The sequence below is a fragment of the Cynocephalus volans genome, chromosome 1 (genome assembly GCF_027409185.1).
Source record: "Cynocephalus volans isolate mCynVol1 chromosome 1, mCynVol1.pri, whole genome shotgun sequence".
NCBI lineage: Eukaryota > Metazoa > Chordata > Mammalia > Dermoptera > Cynocephalidae > Cynocephalus > Cynocephalus volans.
The window spans coordinates 178,574,108-178,587,381 of NC_084460.1; the positions used below are offsets into that span (position 1 = coordinate 178,574,108).

Here is a 13,274-nt window from a genome sequence, read left to right on the forward strand (position 1 = left end):
TTTCAAGGCATTGATTTCTTTGTACATTTCTTCTTTCAGATACATTATATTTTTTATCATTTCATTGTGTTGTCTGAGTTTTCTTGTATCTCATTTAGATTCCTTAGAATAGTTACTCTAAATTCCTCGTCTGTCATTCAAAGACTTCTTGTTCTGTAAGATCTAGCACTTCAGAGTTATTAATTTCCTTTGGTGGTGATGTACTTTCTTGATTTTTCATATTTCTGCTATTTTTCCTTTGATGTTTTGTCATTGTGGCTGGGGTTATCACAGTCCACTCATTTCATCCTGATGTCTTGCTTGGATCTGGAAGGGAATGCTGCTTCTGGGCAGCAGAAACTTGCCTGGGCCAGAAGTCTCACCCTGCCTGCCTTCTCCAGCACAGCTGGCTCAGGGTGTGGGGTCCCTGAGCCTCTTAGGACTCTCCTGGTGGCGAGGATGGCCTGGGTTGGAAGACCCACCCTGCCTGTCTTCTCTGGCTTGGCTGGCTCAGGGTGTGGGAGCCCCGAAGCTATTATGTCTCTCGTCAGTGGCAAAACAGCCTGGGCCAGAATTCCTGCCCCACCTGCCTTCTCCAGGATGGCTGGTTTGGGGTGAAATGTTGATGCTTTTATGTGAAAATCATTAATACTGTTGCCTAAAATATCTTTTAGAAACACAAAGGACATTAACTGTATATCTTTACGTATCCAAACTTTTTTAATAGAGTAGATAAATTAATTCAAGGAATGGCAAACATTTTTTTTGTTAATATATCTGTATCTTTCATGTCAGCATAACAAATTGTCTCACATAATATCCCAAAGAATAATTTAACCTACTATATAATTTTCAAAAGTCATTCTAGAACAAATTTTAGTCATCAAAATTCCTATTAGTTTCTATCAATATTTAGCTAGACTTTTTTATCTGCTAACCATACATATTTCCTACCCATATCACTAGCAGAACGCTGATATTATATAACCTTTATATAGCAAATATACTCAGTATCCATTGGGCAGAATGTACCACCTAAGCTAAAGAGAGAAATCAATAGGTAAGCAAGTTTCTGAATTCATGTTCTTCACTTGACTTTCTTTGTAGTTACTGTTTAATTTTCTTTAGGTCTTATTCTTTCAGGTATACTTATATTTGTGACTAAAGAAAAGATACTAATAATGGGTAAATAACCTAAAGTTGGAGCACAGGTACATTAGAGAAAACTTTTCTAATTCTCTCCTAAATTTTGGAACAGGAGCTCATCACTCCCTTCCCCACATATGCCCCTATCATGGACTGTTATATTTTGAGTTTTTTGACACCAAAAGCAATGTGTATTCATTTGAAATCCCCATATGCCAAGAAATACATAGTAGATACTCAAAAAAAAAGAAAAAAGTGTTTGTTACATCATTCGAATTGTCTGCTCTTAGCTGATTCTTTTCAAATCATAGAGTGTTATCAATTGTTTAATAGTTTAAAATAGGAATATGACAAATATGCAGAAAAAAAGACAAACCATAAATAAGCAGTTTAATGACTTGTCACAGACAGAACATATGTGTAACCACTCCCAGATCAAAACATGGATAATTGTCAGAACCTCAGAAGCCCTCTCAGTCCTCTCCTGAATACTGCTTCCCCAAGGGCTACCACTATCCTGTCTTCTAACCCTGTCATTTAATTTTTCTTATCTAGAACTTAAATAAATGGGGTCATACTGAATTTATTCTATTATGCCTCACTTTTTTCACTCTGCAATATGATTGTGTGTGTTATTCAGGTTGTTACATGCAGCTCTAGTTTGGTCATTGTCAATGCTGTGTAGTATTCCATTGTAAGAATATACTACAATTTCTTTTTCCATTCTACTGTTGATAGACATTGGATAGTTTATAGTGGTGTCCAAGTGTGCCTGTTTACTAGCTATACATGTTGCAAATATCCCTTCCTACCTTGTGGCTTTCCAAGCAGCAAACAATTTTCAACTTATATTTCTTGACAAATTTCAAGACATTCTGCCTGACCCTGTAGCGGGGTACAGAGAGAGTGCTACTGTTGACGTCTTTTGTCAGTTCCTGGGACAAATAGAAACTATATCTAGGGAGAGAGATGTTCAACCATTGTGTGTGTGGGGGGGGGAATGGGGTGGAAAGAGGGTAAAGAGATGTGAAAGAACACCATGATTCCAAAATTAGAATAATGTTTCAGATAACTAATGGACAGATTTTTTTAAATGGTTCTGTATTATAAAACCCATGAGCAAGTTTCTTAATCCACAAATATTCTTTGACTGCCTCACATGTGCCAGGTATTGTCATGAGCACAGAGTATAAAAACATGAATGATCAAGCACAGACCCAGAGAGCTTGGGTCTAGTTCTGTGAGGTGAATCAACAGAAATGAAACCAAGTGAAAAAGCCAGTCACAGAAAGACAAATACAACAAGATTCCATTTACACGAGGTATCTGAAGGAGTCCAAGTCATAGAATCACAAAGTGGAATGGCGGTTACCAGGGGCTGGGTGGAGGGGAAAATAGGTAATTACTAGTCAAGGTTCAGTCAAGCAGTCAAGCAAGAGGAATAAGCTCTAGAGATGTGCTGTACGACATCGTACCTACAGTGAACAATAACGTATTGAACACTTAAAAATTGGTTAGAATGATAGATCTTACACTGTCTTAACACAATAAAATAATTTTTTCAGAAATAAATAAACCAAAATTCACTCTGCTATTGAAATTAGTTTATTGAAATATGAGTTGGTGCCATACTGGTATATTAAAAGGGAAGAGAGGGATTAACAGCTTGAAAGATGAGATTCCAGGTCATTCTGTTAGAAGGGTTCCCCTTTCTGCTGTTGTTTCTTCTGGTGTTTGTTGCCAGAACTGAATCTTGATTTGAAGAGCTCACAAGGCAGCTTCTGCTGGTATATCTGTTTTTTCAAGAAAGTAGCTGGCTGTGCAATTGACAGAGGGGGTAAAGGGACTTGAAAGCAGAATTAAATCAGGATATGAGGATTCCAAAAATCAAAAAAGTAAGTTCACTCTTCAGTAGAAGCTAGAGAATTTGTAGCCTCCATAGCACAATGGGCGGCGGTAGTAGTATCCGTAGCCTCCACAGCCAGAACCATATCTGCAGCCTCCAAAGCCATAACCGTAGCCCAGGCCACCAAAGCCTCCATAGCCACAGCCCAGGCCACTGTAGTAGCTGCTGTAGTGGCTCATAGTGTCAGGAACTGTAGATTTGTCTGGATGTCAAAGGCCAGTTTTTTGAGTATGACTGCCATCGACTTCACAGGGACATTTATATACCCTCAGTGATGGGCGGGGCGAGGCGCACAGACTTGCATAATTCTCATTGCATAGATTAAATTGCATGAAAATAATCTCATCAATCTTATTGTGTAAAACTGTAAGATGATTCCTGACACTAATTAAAGATGTTTGCATTTGATTTCTGCACAGTTTGGACTCCACAAGATGATTATGCCCTCTTCAAAGCCCTCCTGCTTGGCCCTCATAGTTAAAGCTCTGTAATCAGACATCATAGCATTAGTTACCTCCGATTTCATCACCTGAAATTGCTCTTTCATTACAGCCCCTTCCCAGCATCTCTTATTGTTTACTTAATTTATTCATTTCACAAATATTTCATACCCACGTAATGCATCCCAGGCACGATGTTTTGAGCTAGAGATACACTGTAAATAAGAATTGCCCTTCCCAAATCCTGTGAGTGTAACCCCTTTATCTTTGTTATTCAAGGTAATGAGGTAACAGAAGAGCTAACACTTACTCTATAGATCCAACAAAACATAGTAGACGACACAATAGAACCGATTTTTTTTTGGACAGAGAGAAATAAATCAAATAGCAAAATTTTGTTTCCTTACATAATACCTTCCACGCTATGTTGTCTATGAAACTCTTGAGGGCTCTTACCTCTAACTGCAAGATTTTTTCCATTATTGAATGTTTATATAAGAAATACCACTGGGGGTAAGGGTTGTGTGTGGGTTTTACTTATTTGTTTGTTTTTTCATTTATTTTTGCAAAATAATATCATATTCTTCATCTTTTTAATCATCTTTTTCTTTTTTAAATGGAAGGATCTTCTAAAGAGATTGACATTTGGGTACTGGCTTCACCCTCTAATTCCACAGCCACACACAGAAGCAGGCAACTCTCTCTGCCTAAATTCCTAACACAATCGGCAAAGAGGTTTGAAAAAAAAGTTGTTTTCCAAATTCTGGGTTTCCATCTTTCTGTTCACCAGGGAAGCCTTAAATTAAACTATATATTATTTATAGAAACATGAAGTTGTAAAATAAAAAATAATTAAATATTCCAGAGAATGGTGAGGGCAGAACAGAGGGGGAATAGGGAGAGATTGGTCAATGGGGACAAAGTGACAATTAGATAGTAGGAATAAGTTCTGGTGTTCTATTGCACAGTAGAGTGACTACGGTGAACCATACTGTGTTGTATATTTTAAAATAACTAAAAAATATAATAACTAGAAGAGAGGATTTTGAATGTTCTTATCACAAAGGAAAGATAAATGTATGAGATGAGGAATATCCTGATTTGATCATTAGATGCTGTATACATGTACCAAAACATCACCCTGTACCCCATACATAAGTACAATTATTATGTGTCAATTTAAAACAAAATTTTTAAAACCTATTAATTAAATATGACATTTCCTTTTTGAAAAATGAAGCCCACTAAAGTGTTCATGCTGAGGGGTTGGAATCGCTGCCACTTAGCTATTTGTAGCAAAACGCATAAGCAAAATTGAAAGTCCAATTTCAAACACATAAGCAATAAAGGAATTTTATGTAATATTAATAACAACTTCTGCTAGAATCGTACAATATTAGAACTGGTGAGACATTCTCATTTCACAGTGATGAGGCTAAGATTTGGAGATTGCCACAGCTCACCCAGGGAGTGGCAAAGGCCAGACTGGAACCTCAGTCTTTCACTTCTGCCTCTTCTGTTCTCCACTGTGGCACACTTCCTACATCACCATTGTACAGATGTCATACAGCAAAGGCAAAAACAAGAGATAGTTCATTATCACGACACAGAGTAAAAACTCTCCTTTGCTTTCTCTACTGGGGGGCTTCTACATGCTGATTGGCCCGTTCCTTTACTCTTGTTTGGAACTCAAAGGGCTAAAATTAACGAGTAGAAACTGGAAGTGACACCCACTTCTTCTCAATAAGATTGGAATCAGATGCTGGTTGCATTGCTTCTTTAAAAGATGACAGACTGAGAGGGGAGAGCAAAAACAAGTCTAAAGCTTTAGAGTGGAAAGTCGAAGCTATCTCTTCCTAGTCCAATGGTTAAAAGTATATTTCTCCACTAAGAGATAAATGTTAAAGCACAGCAGGATGTAAAATGAGACTCTCTCTCAATTTTAGCTGAGAATTTGAGAGATCATCAGTGGCAATAGCTCTCACATTCCAAAGGGAGGTGCTAGACCACCTAACAAGGACTTGCAAAGGCAGCTATAGACCCCTAGATCCACAACCCATGGCTAAGCTCCTATTTCCAGTCATTAAATATGTTGGAGAGGCCAAGAGTTAGGAAGAAGTGATTTCTTTAAAAAAGGTTTTTTAAGAACCTGGGCATTTTACAGCAGACTTCCATGGGAAGTGTAGGCTCATGGTTTCTCTAACCTCAGCCTGATACGAGGGTCTCAACATGGGTCATTCTACTGTATCCCCTGAGTTTGGAAAACACAGCAGACTGCGGTCTGTTTCAAGTCTAGAAAAGTGTCTACAGGTGAGATATTGGGCTGAACAGCCCATGGCGACAGAACCAAGGGATGGGTTTCAAAGTAACTGTGCTCCCACCTATGGCTATTCAGAGACACATGGTTCCTGGCTATCAGATGAGAATCTGGGGTAGGAATGCCAGTCTGAGTTGTTTTAAAAGGGATCCTGGTCGTATCAGTCCATTTCTGTTGTTGATAACAGAATACTCAAACATGGGTGATTTATAAAGAAACAGAATTTACTTCTTACAGTTTTGAAGGCTGGGAAGTCCAAGGTCCAGATAACATATCTGGTAAGAGTCTTGGTCTTGGTGCAGAGTCCCATGGAGATGCAGGATATTACACGGTGAGAATGAGCTGAGCAAGAGAGAGCTAACTTTTTTACCTGCTCTCCTTTTAAAGCCATCAGAACCATGCCCATTGTGGGGCATGGATCAATCCATTCACAAGGGCACAGTACTCACAATCTAATCGCCTCTTAAAAGCCCTACCTTTCAAACACCATAATTGGATTTCCCACCCTCTTAACACTGTTACAAAGGAGATTAAGTTTCTAATACATGAACTTCTGGGGGACACACTGACCCATAGCACTGATTAAGGGGATGAGGAGAACTCAGCAGAAGCAGTTTGGATGGTCCCATGAGATGCAGAATCTGAGGGAGGATGTGAGCAGTCCACCAGAGGGATTGTAATCCCAGAGGCCAAGCAGAGTGCTTGATGAGAGGCCCATGAGAACAAGAGTCGGCTCTAAAATATCCATGATAAAGGGGACCCCTTTGCCAGAGTATCAGAGGCCTGTGTCTCTCTCCCACTCTCTGCTTTAATACCAGGGAGGTCAGAGCAGCCTAGAGCATGGGGAGGGGAGACAGATGCTTAAGGGAGGGGGCAACCCTGCCTCTCTTCCACTGCTGGTTTCCAGGTCTGAAGCAGGTAAAGGTTGGGGGAGGCTGGAAGCTTTACCTCTCAAAATCTTGGAAGTTTGATTGTTACAGAGCTGGACATCTTCAATCTTGAACTGAAACCATTTTTGAGACTGAAAGGATCAGAGGGCTTGTTTTGTTTTTCAGTTTAAAAGAGAAGAGAAATAGTATGGCACCTGCAAGTTGATTCAAAAGATAAAGAAAAAATAGCCTTCAAAATAATTTTTAATGGAAATTGGTGGGGAACAGGGGAGGGGAATGTAAACTATCTTGGAACTGCTCCCCACTTGGAAGACAGCTATGCTCACCACTATACCACCAACGCCGCCCTGCCCCCCACTTGGAGTTCGATTTGTTCAGCACAACAATTGTAAGTTCTAAAACAGATTTAGTAGCACTAGCATATTTCAATAATCTGTGTAAATTATACCTGAAAAATTATTAATCTGATATTTGTGGTAAAATCATCCCCACAAACTGAGCTAACCTATATATATAGCTTATAAAAGGAAGTTATAAAAGGAAGCTATTTGTAAATGTGTATGAGAAGAAATTGTGTGTTTATATGAAAACTCTGATAAGCATTTTTATTTTTCTCCCCATTAACAGGCCACACTAAGTTTTAGGATGTAGAAGCATAGCCCAAATACTGGATATTATGTGATCCGCAGGTAGCAGCCCTGAGCTTCTGCCTGAGGAGTGTTTCATGGTATCACATGGAAGAAGTCCTGCTGCTCTACAGTGGAAAGCGTGTTTTCAGCGTGGACACCAAGGAGGAAGTGCTCCTCCCACTTACACACTCCTCTTATTGCCACAGCAAACAGAACCGCAATCATAGCAGGAAAAACAAATGCAGCTGGTAAAAGAAGAACACAGATTCAGAGCATTAGGCTAGCATGGCCCAGAGCTGCAATCTCAGGCCAATGTTTCTTTAAGGAGTCAGCCAGCTTTTGGCAGACAGTGCAGAGAAATAAATATTTCCCTAGAAATCGATTGATAGAGATTGAGTGAATGACAGAAGAACTGCCTCTAAAGATAAAGAAGGTATCAGAAGTGAGTAAAAGAGATCCCGATGCAAAACCAGCACAAAGAAGAGAGCCCAGACTGGAAGAGAATTTCTTCCGAAAAAAATGGAGACAATCATCATTAAAAGTGATCATTGTCCTTATAAAGGCCCATTGTTACTTACTCTGGAGAAATGGATTTGCCATTTCTTTAGAGTTGTTCAGCTGGGATAATCAGCTTAGGATATCAAGCCAAGGTGCTTTCATTCTTGGGAACCCCTGCTTCCACATGAAAGCAGGTGGGGTTCTCTGGGAAACAAACTTGGGAAAGAAGTTTTGAGTGCAGGATATTTATTAAAGAGAGCCCCCAGGACCAGCCCCGAGGTGACCCCTCCAATCCTCTGCAGCTAGAAGGGCCCTTCAGCATTATGCCGAGGTGGCCAGACGGCCAGGCCTTTGTATTTCCATATTGATCAGTCACCAGGTGTGGGGAAAGAGCATTACTTTGGGCAAGGCAGCTCAGAAGCTGAGCCAGTTCTTGAAGAGACTAACGGCTGAAGGCCGTGTGCCCACCATGCTGCCAGTACCCAGGGTACAAGGCCATCCTTAAAGGGCATCTAGGCTTCATCTCCTGGTGTCGACCACACATGGCACCCCCAACTCTGCTGTAGATGCTGCCCGGGCCTGCCTATACTGCTCAGACCCCCAATGTGGGCAGAATCCACATCACTGAGCTTGCAGGCTTCTGGCTAAACCACAGAAGGCAGCATTGCTCACAGGTGAGAACAGTTGGACATGCCAGAAAATGAATGTCTCCCTCCCCCCACTAGCAGCCATTTAGTCATTGACTCTTGGGAGTTAATAAATACCCCAGCATGGGATATTTCTGATGTCCATGTTTTATAAATTCCTTGAGATTCCATGTAAGATTAAGCCCCAGTCACCCCTTGCAGTAACTGCCTTGATAATGCCCCCTTTATTGGCCATCTTCCCTTCCCTTTCTCACTTTCCCACTCCCCTACCAGTGTCTCCACCCCCTCTCCCCCCCCACCAAATAAACTACTCTCACTCAAATCCTTATCTAAGGATCTACTTCTGAGGGATTCCAAACTAAAGAGTTCTCAAACAGCATGCCTGATAGACTCAGATCAGAGAGTTTCTTCTATGAAAACTGATGTGTAGATATTAATACCGCCAGGAAGAAGGAGGACATAGCATAGCAAAATCCTTTCTAGGAAGGAAAAGAAAATGGAAAACCTACTGTTTTAGTCCATTCAGGCTGCTATAACAAAATGCCATAAACTGGGTGGCTTATAACAACAAAACTCTATTTCTCACAGTTCTGGAGGCTGGAAGACCAAAGTCAAGACGCTTGCAGATTCAGTGTCTGGGGAGGGCCTTCTTTCTGGATCATAGATAGCACCTCACAGGGAGGAAAGAGCTAGCTCTCTGGGGTCTCTTCTATAAGGGCATTAATCCCATTCATGAGGGCTCCATCCCTGTGACCTAATTATCTCCCAAAGGTACCACCTCCTAATACCATCACCTTGGGGGTTAGGATTTCAGTATATCAATTTGGAGGGGGCACAAACATTCTTCTTTAATTTGGTGCAACAGGGTAAAATATGGAAGGGTACGAGGAAGAAATTGTAGACCTAAGTCCTTGCCCTCACCTTCTCAAGGTATGTCTGAGTGTGAAGGACAAGATAGAAACATCCAGGTAGGCACTGCGGGATAAATAGAATTACAAACAAAATATCTCCCAACCCAGAAAACCTCTTCACAAGGGCAGGAGAGAAAGAAAACAACTTTATTACTGAATAAACATTAAACCAGAACGTAGTGCATACTGCTATCACAGGCAATCTGCTAAGAAATTGCAAAGATAGGAAGAAGTCTCACCTTTTTATATATAGCCAAGCAGATAAAACCCATTACATGCATTATCTCAAGGTAAAGTATTCCTCAATAAGAGGACTTGACAGTATGATTTGTCACATGTAGTTTGTCTTAGATTCACCAGGTAATTGGAGTGGCCATCTGTGCTTGCTAATTGGCTTTATCCGAAAAATAAACTTCTCATATCTTTATGACAGAAGTAGTTTTGGATCCAGGCACCTGCTGAAGTTAGGTTTCTACCCCCTTACAGAAACTTGGAGACATGGGCACTTGAGAGAGACATTCCTGAGTCATAAAGCTGACAAGAGGCTTATTTAGCTTTTAAAAAGATTTACATATGTTTCAAAGAGACAGAGAATTTACAAGTTTTCTAAAGTAAATGCTCTAAGGAAAAGGTCTCATTCCCTATTTTCAACAGAGAGAATTAAGTCTCTTATTTTTATTTATATTTGCCCTTACCATACCTGGGAAGCCCAATATTGGTGAGACCTTGCTGGTGGGGAATCTAGGTGATGTTCTAATAAACACGGGGGAGAACTGTAGGAGACAAGATCAGAAGGGACCTGGGACTCAATCAAGCTTCCCCTCGTCATCTGTGATAGAACTTTGGCTTTTACTGTGAGTAAGATGAGAAGTCATTTAGAGGGTTTTGATCAGCAGAGTGATGTGATTTGGCTTACATTTTAGAGTCACTCATTATTCCTAAGTATCTACTGAGCAATTATCTTCTTGGGACTGTTCTAGGTGCTAAAGAAGATGCACAAGAAACAAAGCTTTGTCATGAGGTTGTTTGTTCTGCCGTTGGGGAGATAACAGGGGAAAACAGCCATTAATAGCACAAAGTTGTATAGGTTTATCTGCCCAAATGACAGCAGTCAGTATACAGAAAATGCTAGAAGAAAAGAATACAGAGAAAAGGGAAGGCTAAGAATTGCAATAGCCAAGAGCACATCAAGAGATGGAATTTGATCTGTGCATTAAAGGATGGTAGAAGTTGGATGAGGGAGAGGGAAACAGCCTAACTTAAGGGTCAGGGGTGACCCTGAATAGATCACATTTGGAGTACATTGAGAAAAATTAACAAATTAAAATTGCAGAAATCTGATGTTGCAGAGGCTAAGTGTTATTGATAAGGAAGTATAATGTAACCGACCAGTAGAAATGTCACCATTTTCTGCTCTGATATCTTCATCTCTAGCTGAATAGAATAGCCATGTATTTGCATAATGCCCTTCACCTTGTTACTTTTTATCAATTAGTTGGTTTTAGCAAGAAGCAATTGTGACAGTACTTTTAATTACTCCCCCCGCCCCCTTCTCTCCTGTCCACATCCCTCTCTTCCTATCCCTTAGATAAAAACTCACCCTCATTAGGAGGTAAAAGTTAAGTAACCTCAAACCTCAGATATTTGTTCAAACATTATTCTGAATGTTTCTGTAAAGGTGTTTGGGGGTGAGATTAACATTTAAATCAGTGGACTGAGTAAAGCAGATTGCTCTCCCTAGCGTGGGTGGGCCTCAGCCAATCAGTTGAAAGCCTGAATGAAACTGGAAGGTTAACGCTTCCCTGAGTAGGAGGGAATTCCTCCTGCCTGGCTACCTTCCAACTTGTATGTGGGTTTCTCTTTTATCTTCAGACTTAAACTGAAACATTGGCTCTTCCTGGGTTTCAAACCTGCCAGCTTTCAGACTGGAACTTCACGCACAGCTCCTGGTCTCCAGCTTGCCGACTCATGCTGCGTATCTTGATACTTGCCAGCCTCCGTAATCATGTGAGCCAATTTCTTATAATAAATCTCTGTCTATATATAAGGGTATAGAATCGAAAGATAATACAAATATTTCCATGAACTTTCTGAAGTACTCTCAAATATATATGCTGTTGATCCTACTTCTTTAGAAAATACTTACTAATACAGAAATGTATCTGAAACCTTTCCTTCTCCTGCTTTCGGGATGTGAGTTGCTAAGGGGTTGAAAACCGAAAGCAGGAGAAGGCTGGAAAAGATATATAATACCGGGACCTATGAAAGTATGTGCAGGCTTCCCTCAGGCACAGACTAGGGTCTAATTTATTTGCATGGTGTGATAAATACCAGGGGGTCAACAAAATCTACTGAGATTTTTCTAAGTAGTGGCCTATGTCACCTTGGGGCCTAAGGGACTGCCACTAAGGAAGGGAACACATTCTGTACCAGTAACAGTTGAGTATGGCTGTGGCAGAGTCTTCAGGGAGGAGTAAGAGACACAGCTGCATACAGGGTGAAGCAGGTCAGGGAAGCCCTTGGACACATGCCTAAAGACATTTTCATGTAATAGTCACAAAAATAAGTACAATTTCCACTGAATGCTTACTCAGTAACAGATGCTGTGCTAAGAGCTTTTGGTCCATTATCTCATATAATCTTTACAACAACTTTAGAAGTAAAAATTACTGCCCCCATTTGTTAGATGAGAAAACAGAAGTCTAATGAGGTGTATTAGTCAGGGTTCTCTAGAAAAACAGAACCAATAGGAGAAATGATAGATAGATAAACAGACAGATAAATAGATAGATTATGGGAACTGGCTCATGTAATTATGGAGGCAAAAAGTCCCATGATATGCCATCTGCAAGCTGGAAAACCAGGAAAGCCAGTGGTGTAGTCGAGTCTAAGCCCAAAGGTCTGAGAACCAGGGGGGTTGATGGTGTAAGTACCAGTCAAGGTTCAAAGGCCAAAGATCCAGGAGCTCTGATGTCTAAGGGCAGAAGAAGACGGATGTCTCAACTCAAACAGAGACAGCAAACTGGCCCTTCCTCCACCTATTTATTCTATTCAGTGGCTCAATGGATTGGTTGATGCCTGCCAACAATGGTGAGGGAAGTATTGTTTACTCATTCTACTGATTCAAATGCTAATGTCTTCTGGGAACCCCTCACAGACAACACAGAAATAATGTTTTATCAGCTATCTGGGCCTTCCTTAGCCCAGGCAAGTTGACTCATGAAGGTAACCATCACATGAGGTTAAGTGGGAAGTCACAGATGAAGAGATTGAGGGTCCAATACTCTAAGAATGTGTAAGGACTGAATGAATCATTCTAAGAACTGTATAAAGCCAAGCATCTGACATGTAATGAGCTCAATAAATGGAAATTTCTATTTTCATATTGTCATCATCATCCCCATTATCACTATATTCTTTCTTCGTTATAAATACTTTATCAAATAAATTTTTCTGGCTCTAATAAGGCTAAAATGCTAAAGACATCACTCCATACGTGACCTTTAAATTTAAAGCTTCTTGAAAATGTGTTTCTTAAAATTTTGCCACAAGTGTGAGGAGGATTTGAGCATCTTCCATAGCTTGAGAAAGGAACAAAGATCGCCCTCCAGTCTGAAGCCTGACTCAAAACCTCTCACCAGTTTCTCCCAGCTATACATGGCTCTTTCCAGTTTCCCATTTTTTAACATCTCCTGACTGCAGCAACTAAGTTAATGGCATCCATTGGCTACCTACATAGGGTTTGCCTTTAGCCCCTTTATATACTCTAACTAGAGGTCACTCAAGGCACATAGTAGGTACTAAATAATTACTTGCTTAATGCAAGTTGTTTTCAGGCTTTCTCTTCAGCTTCCTCTCTCCCTGCATCAAAGAGAATAATTTAGAGTTGACTGCGTAGCTACCATAAAAGG

General features: G+C 40.4%; 1 protein-coding gene across 1 annotated transcript; it reads right to left on the bottom strand.

The window, feature by feature from the left end:
* Window positions 1–3,033: 3,033 nt before the first annotated feature.
* LOC134371906 (keratin-associated protein 19-5) lies at window positions 3,034–3,210 on the bottom strand. Its single transcript, XM_063088822.1, has one exon. It carries the CDS (start codon window positions 3,208–3,210, stop codon window positions 3,034–3,036), a length of 177 nt encoding a protein of 58 aa, XP_062944892.1.
* Between the last annotated feature and the right edge of the window lie 10,064 nt (window positions 3,211–13,274).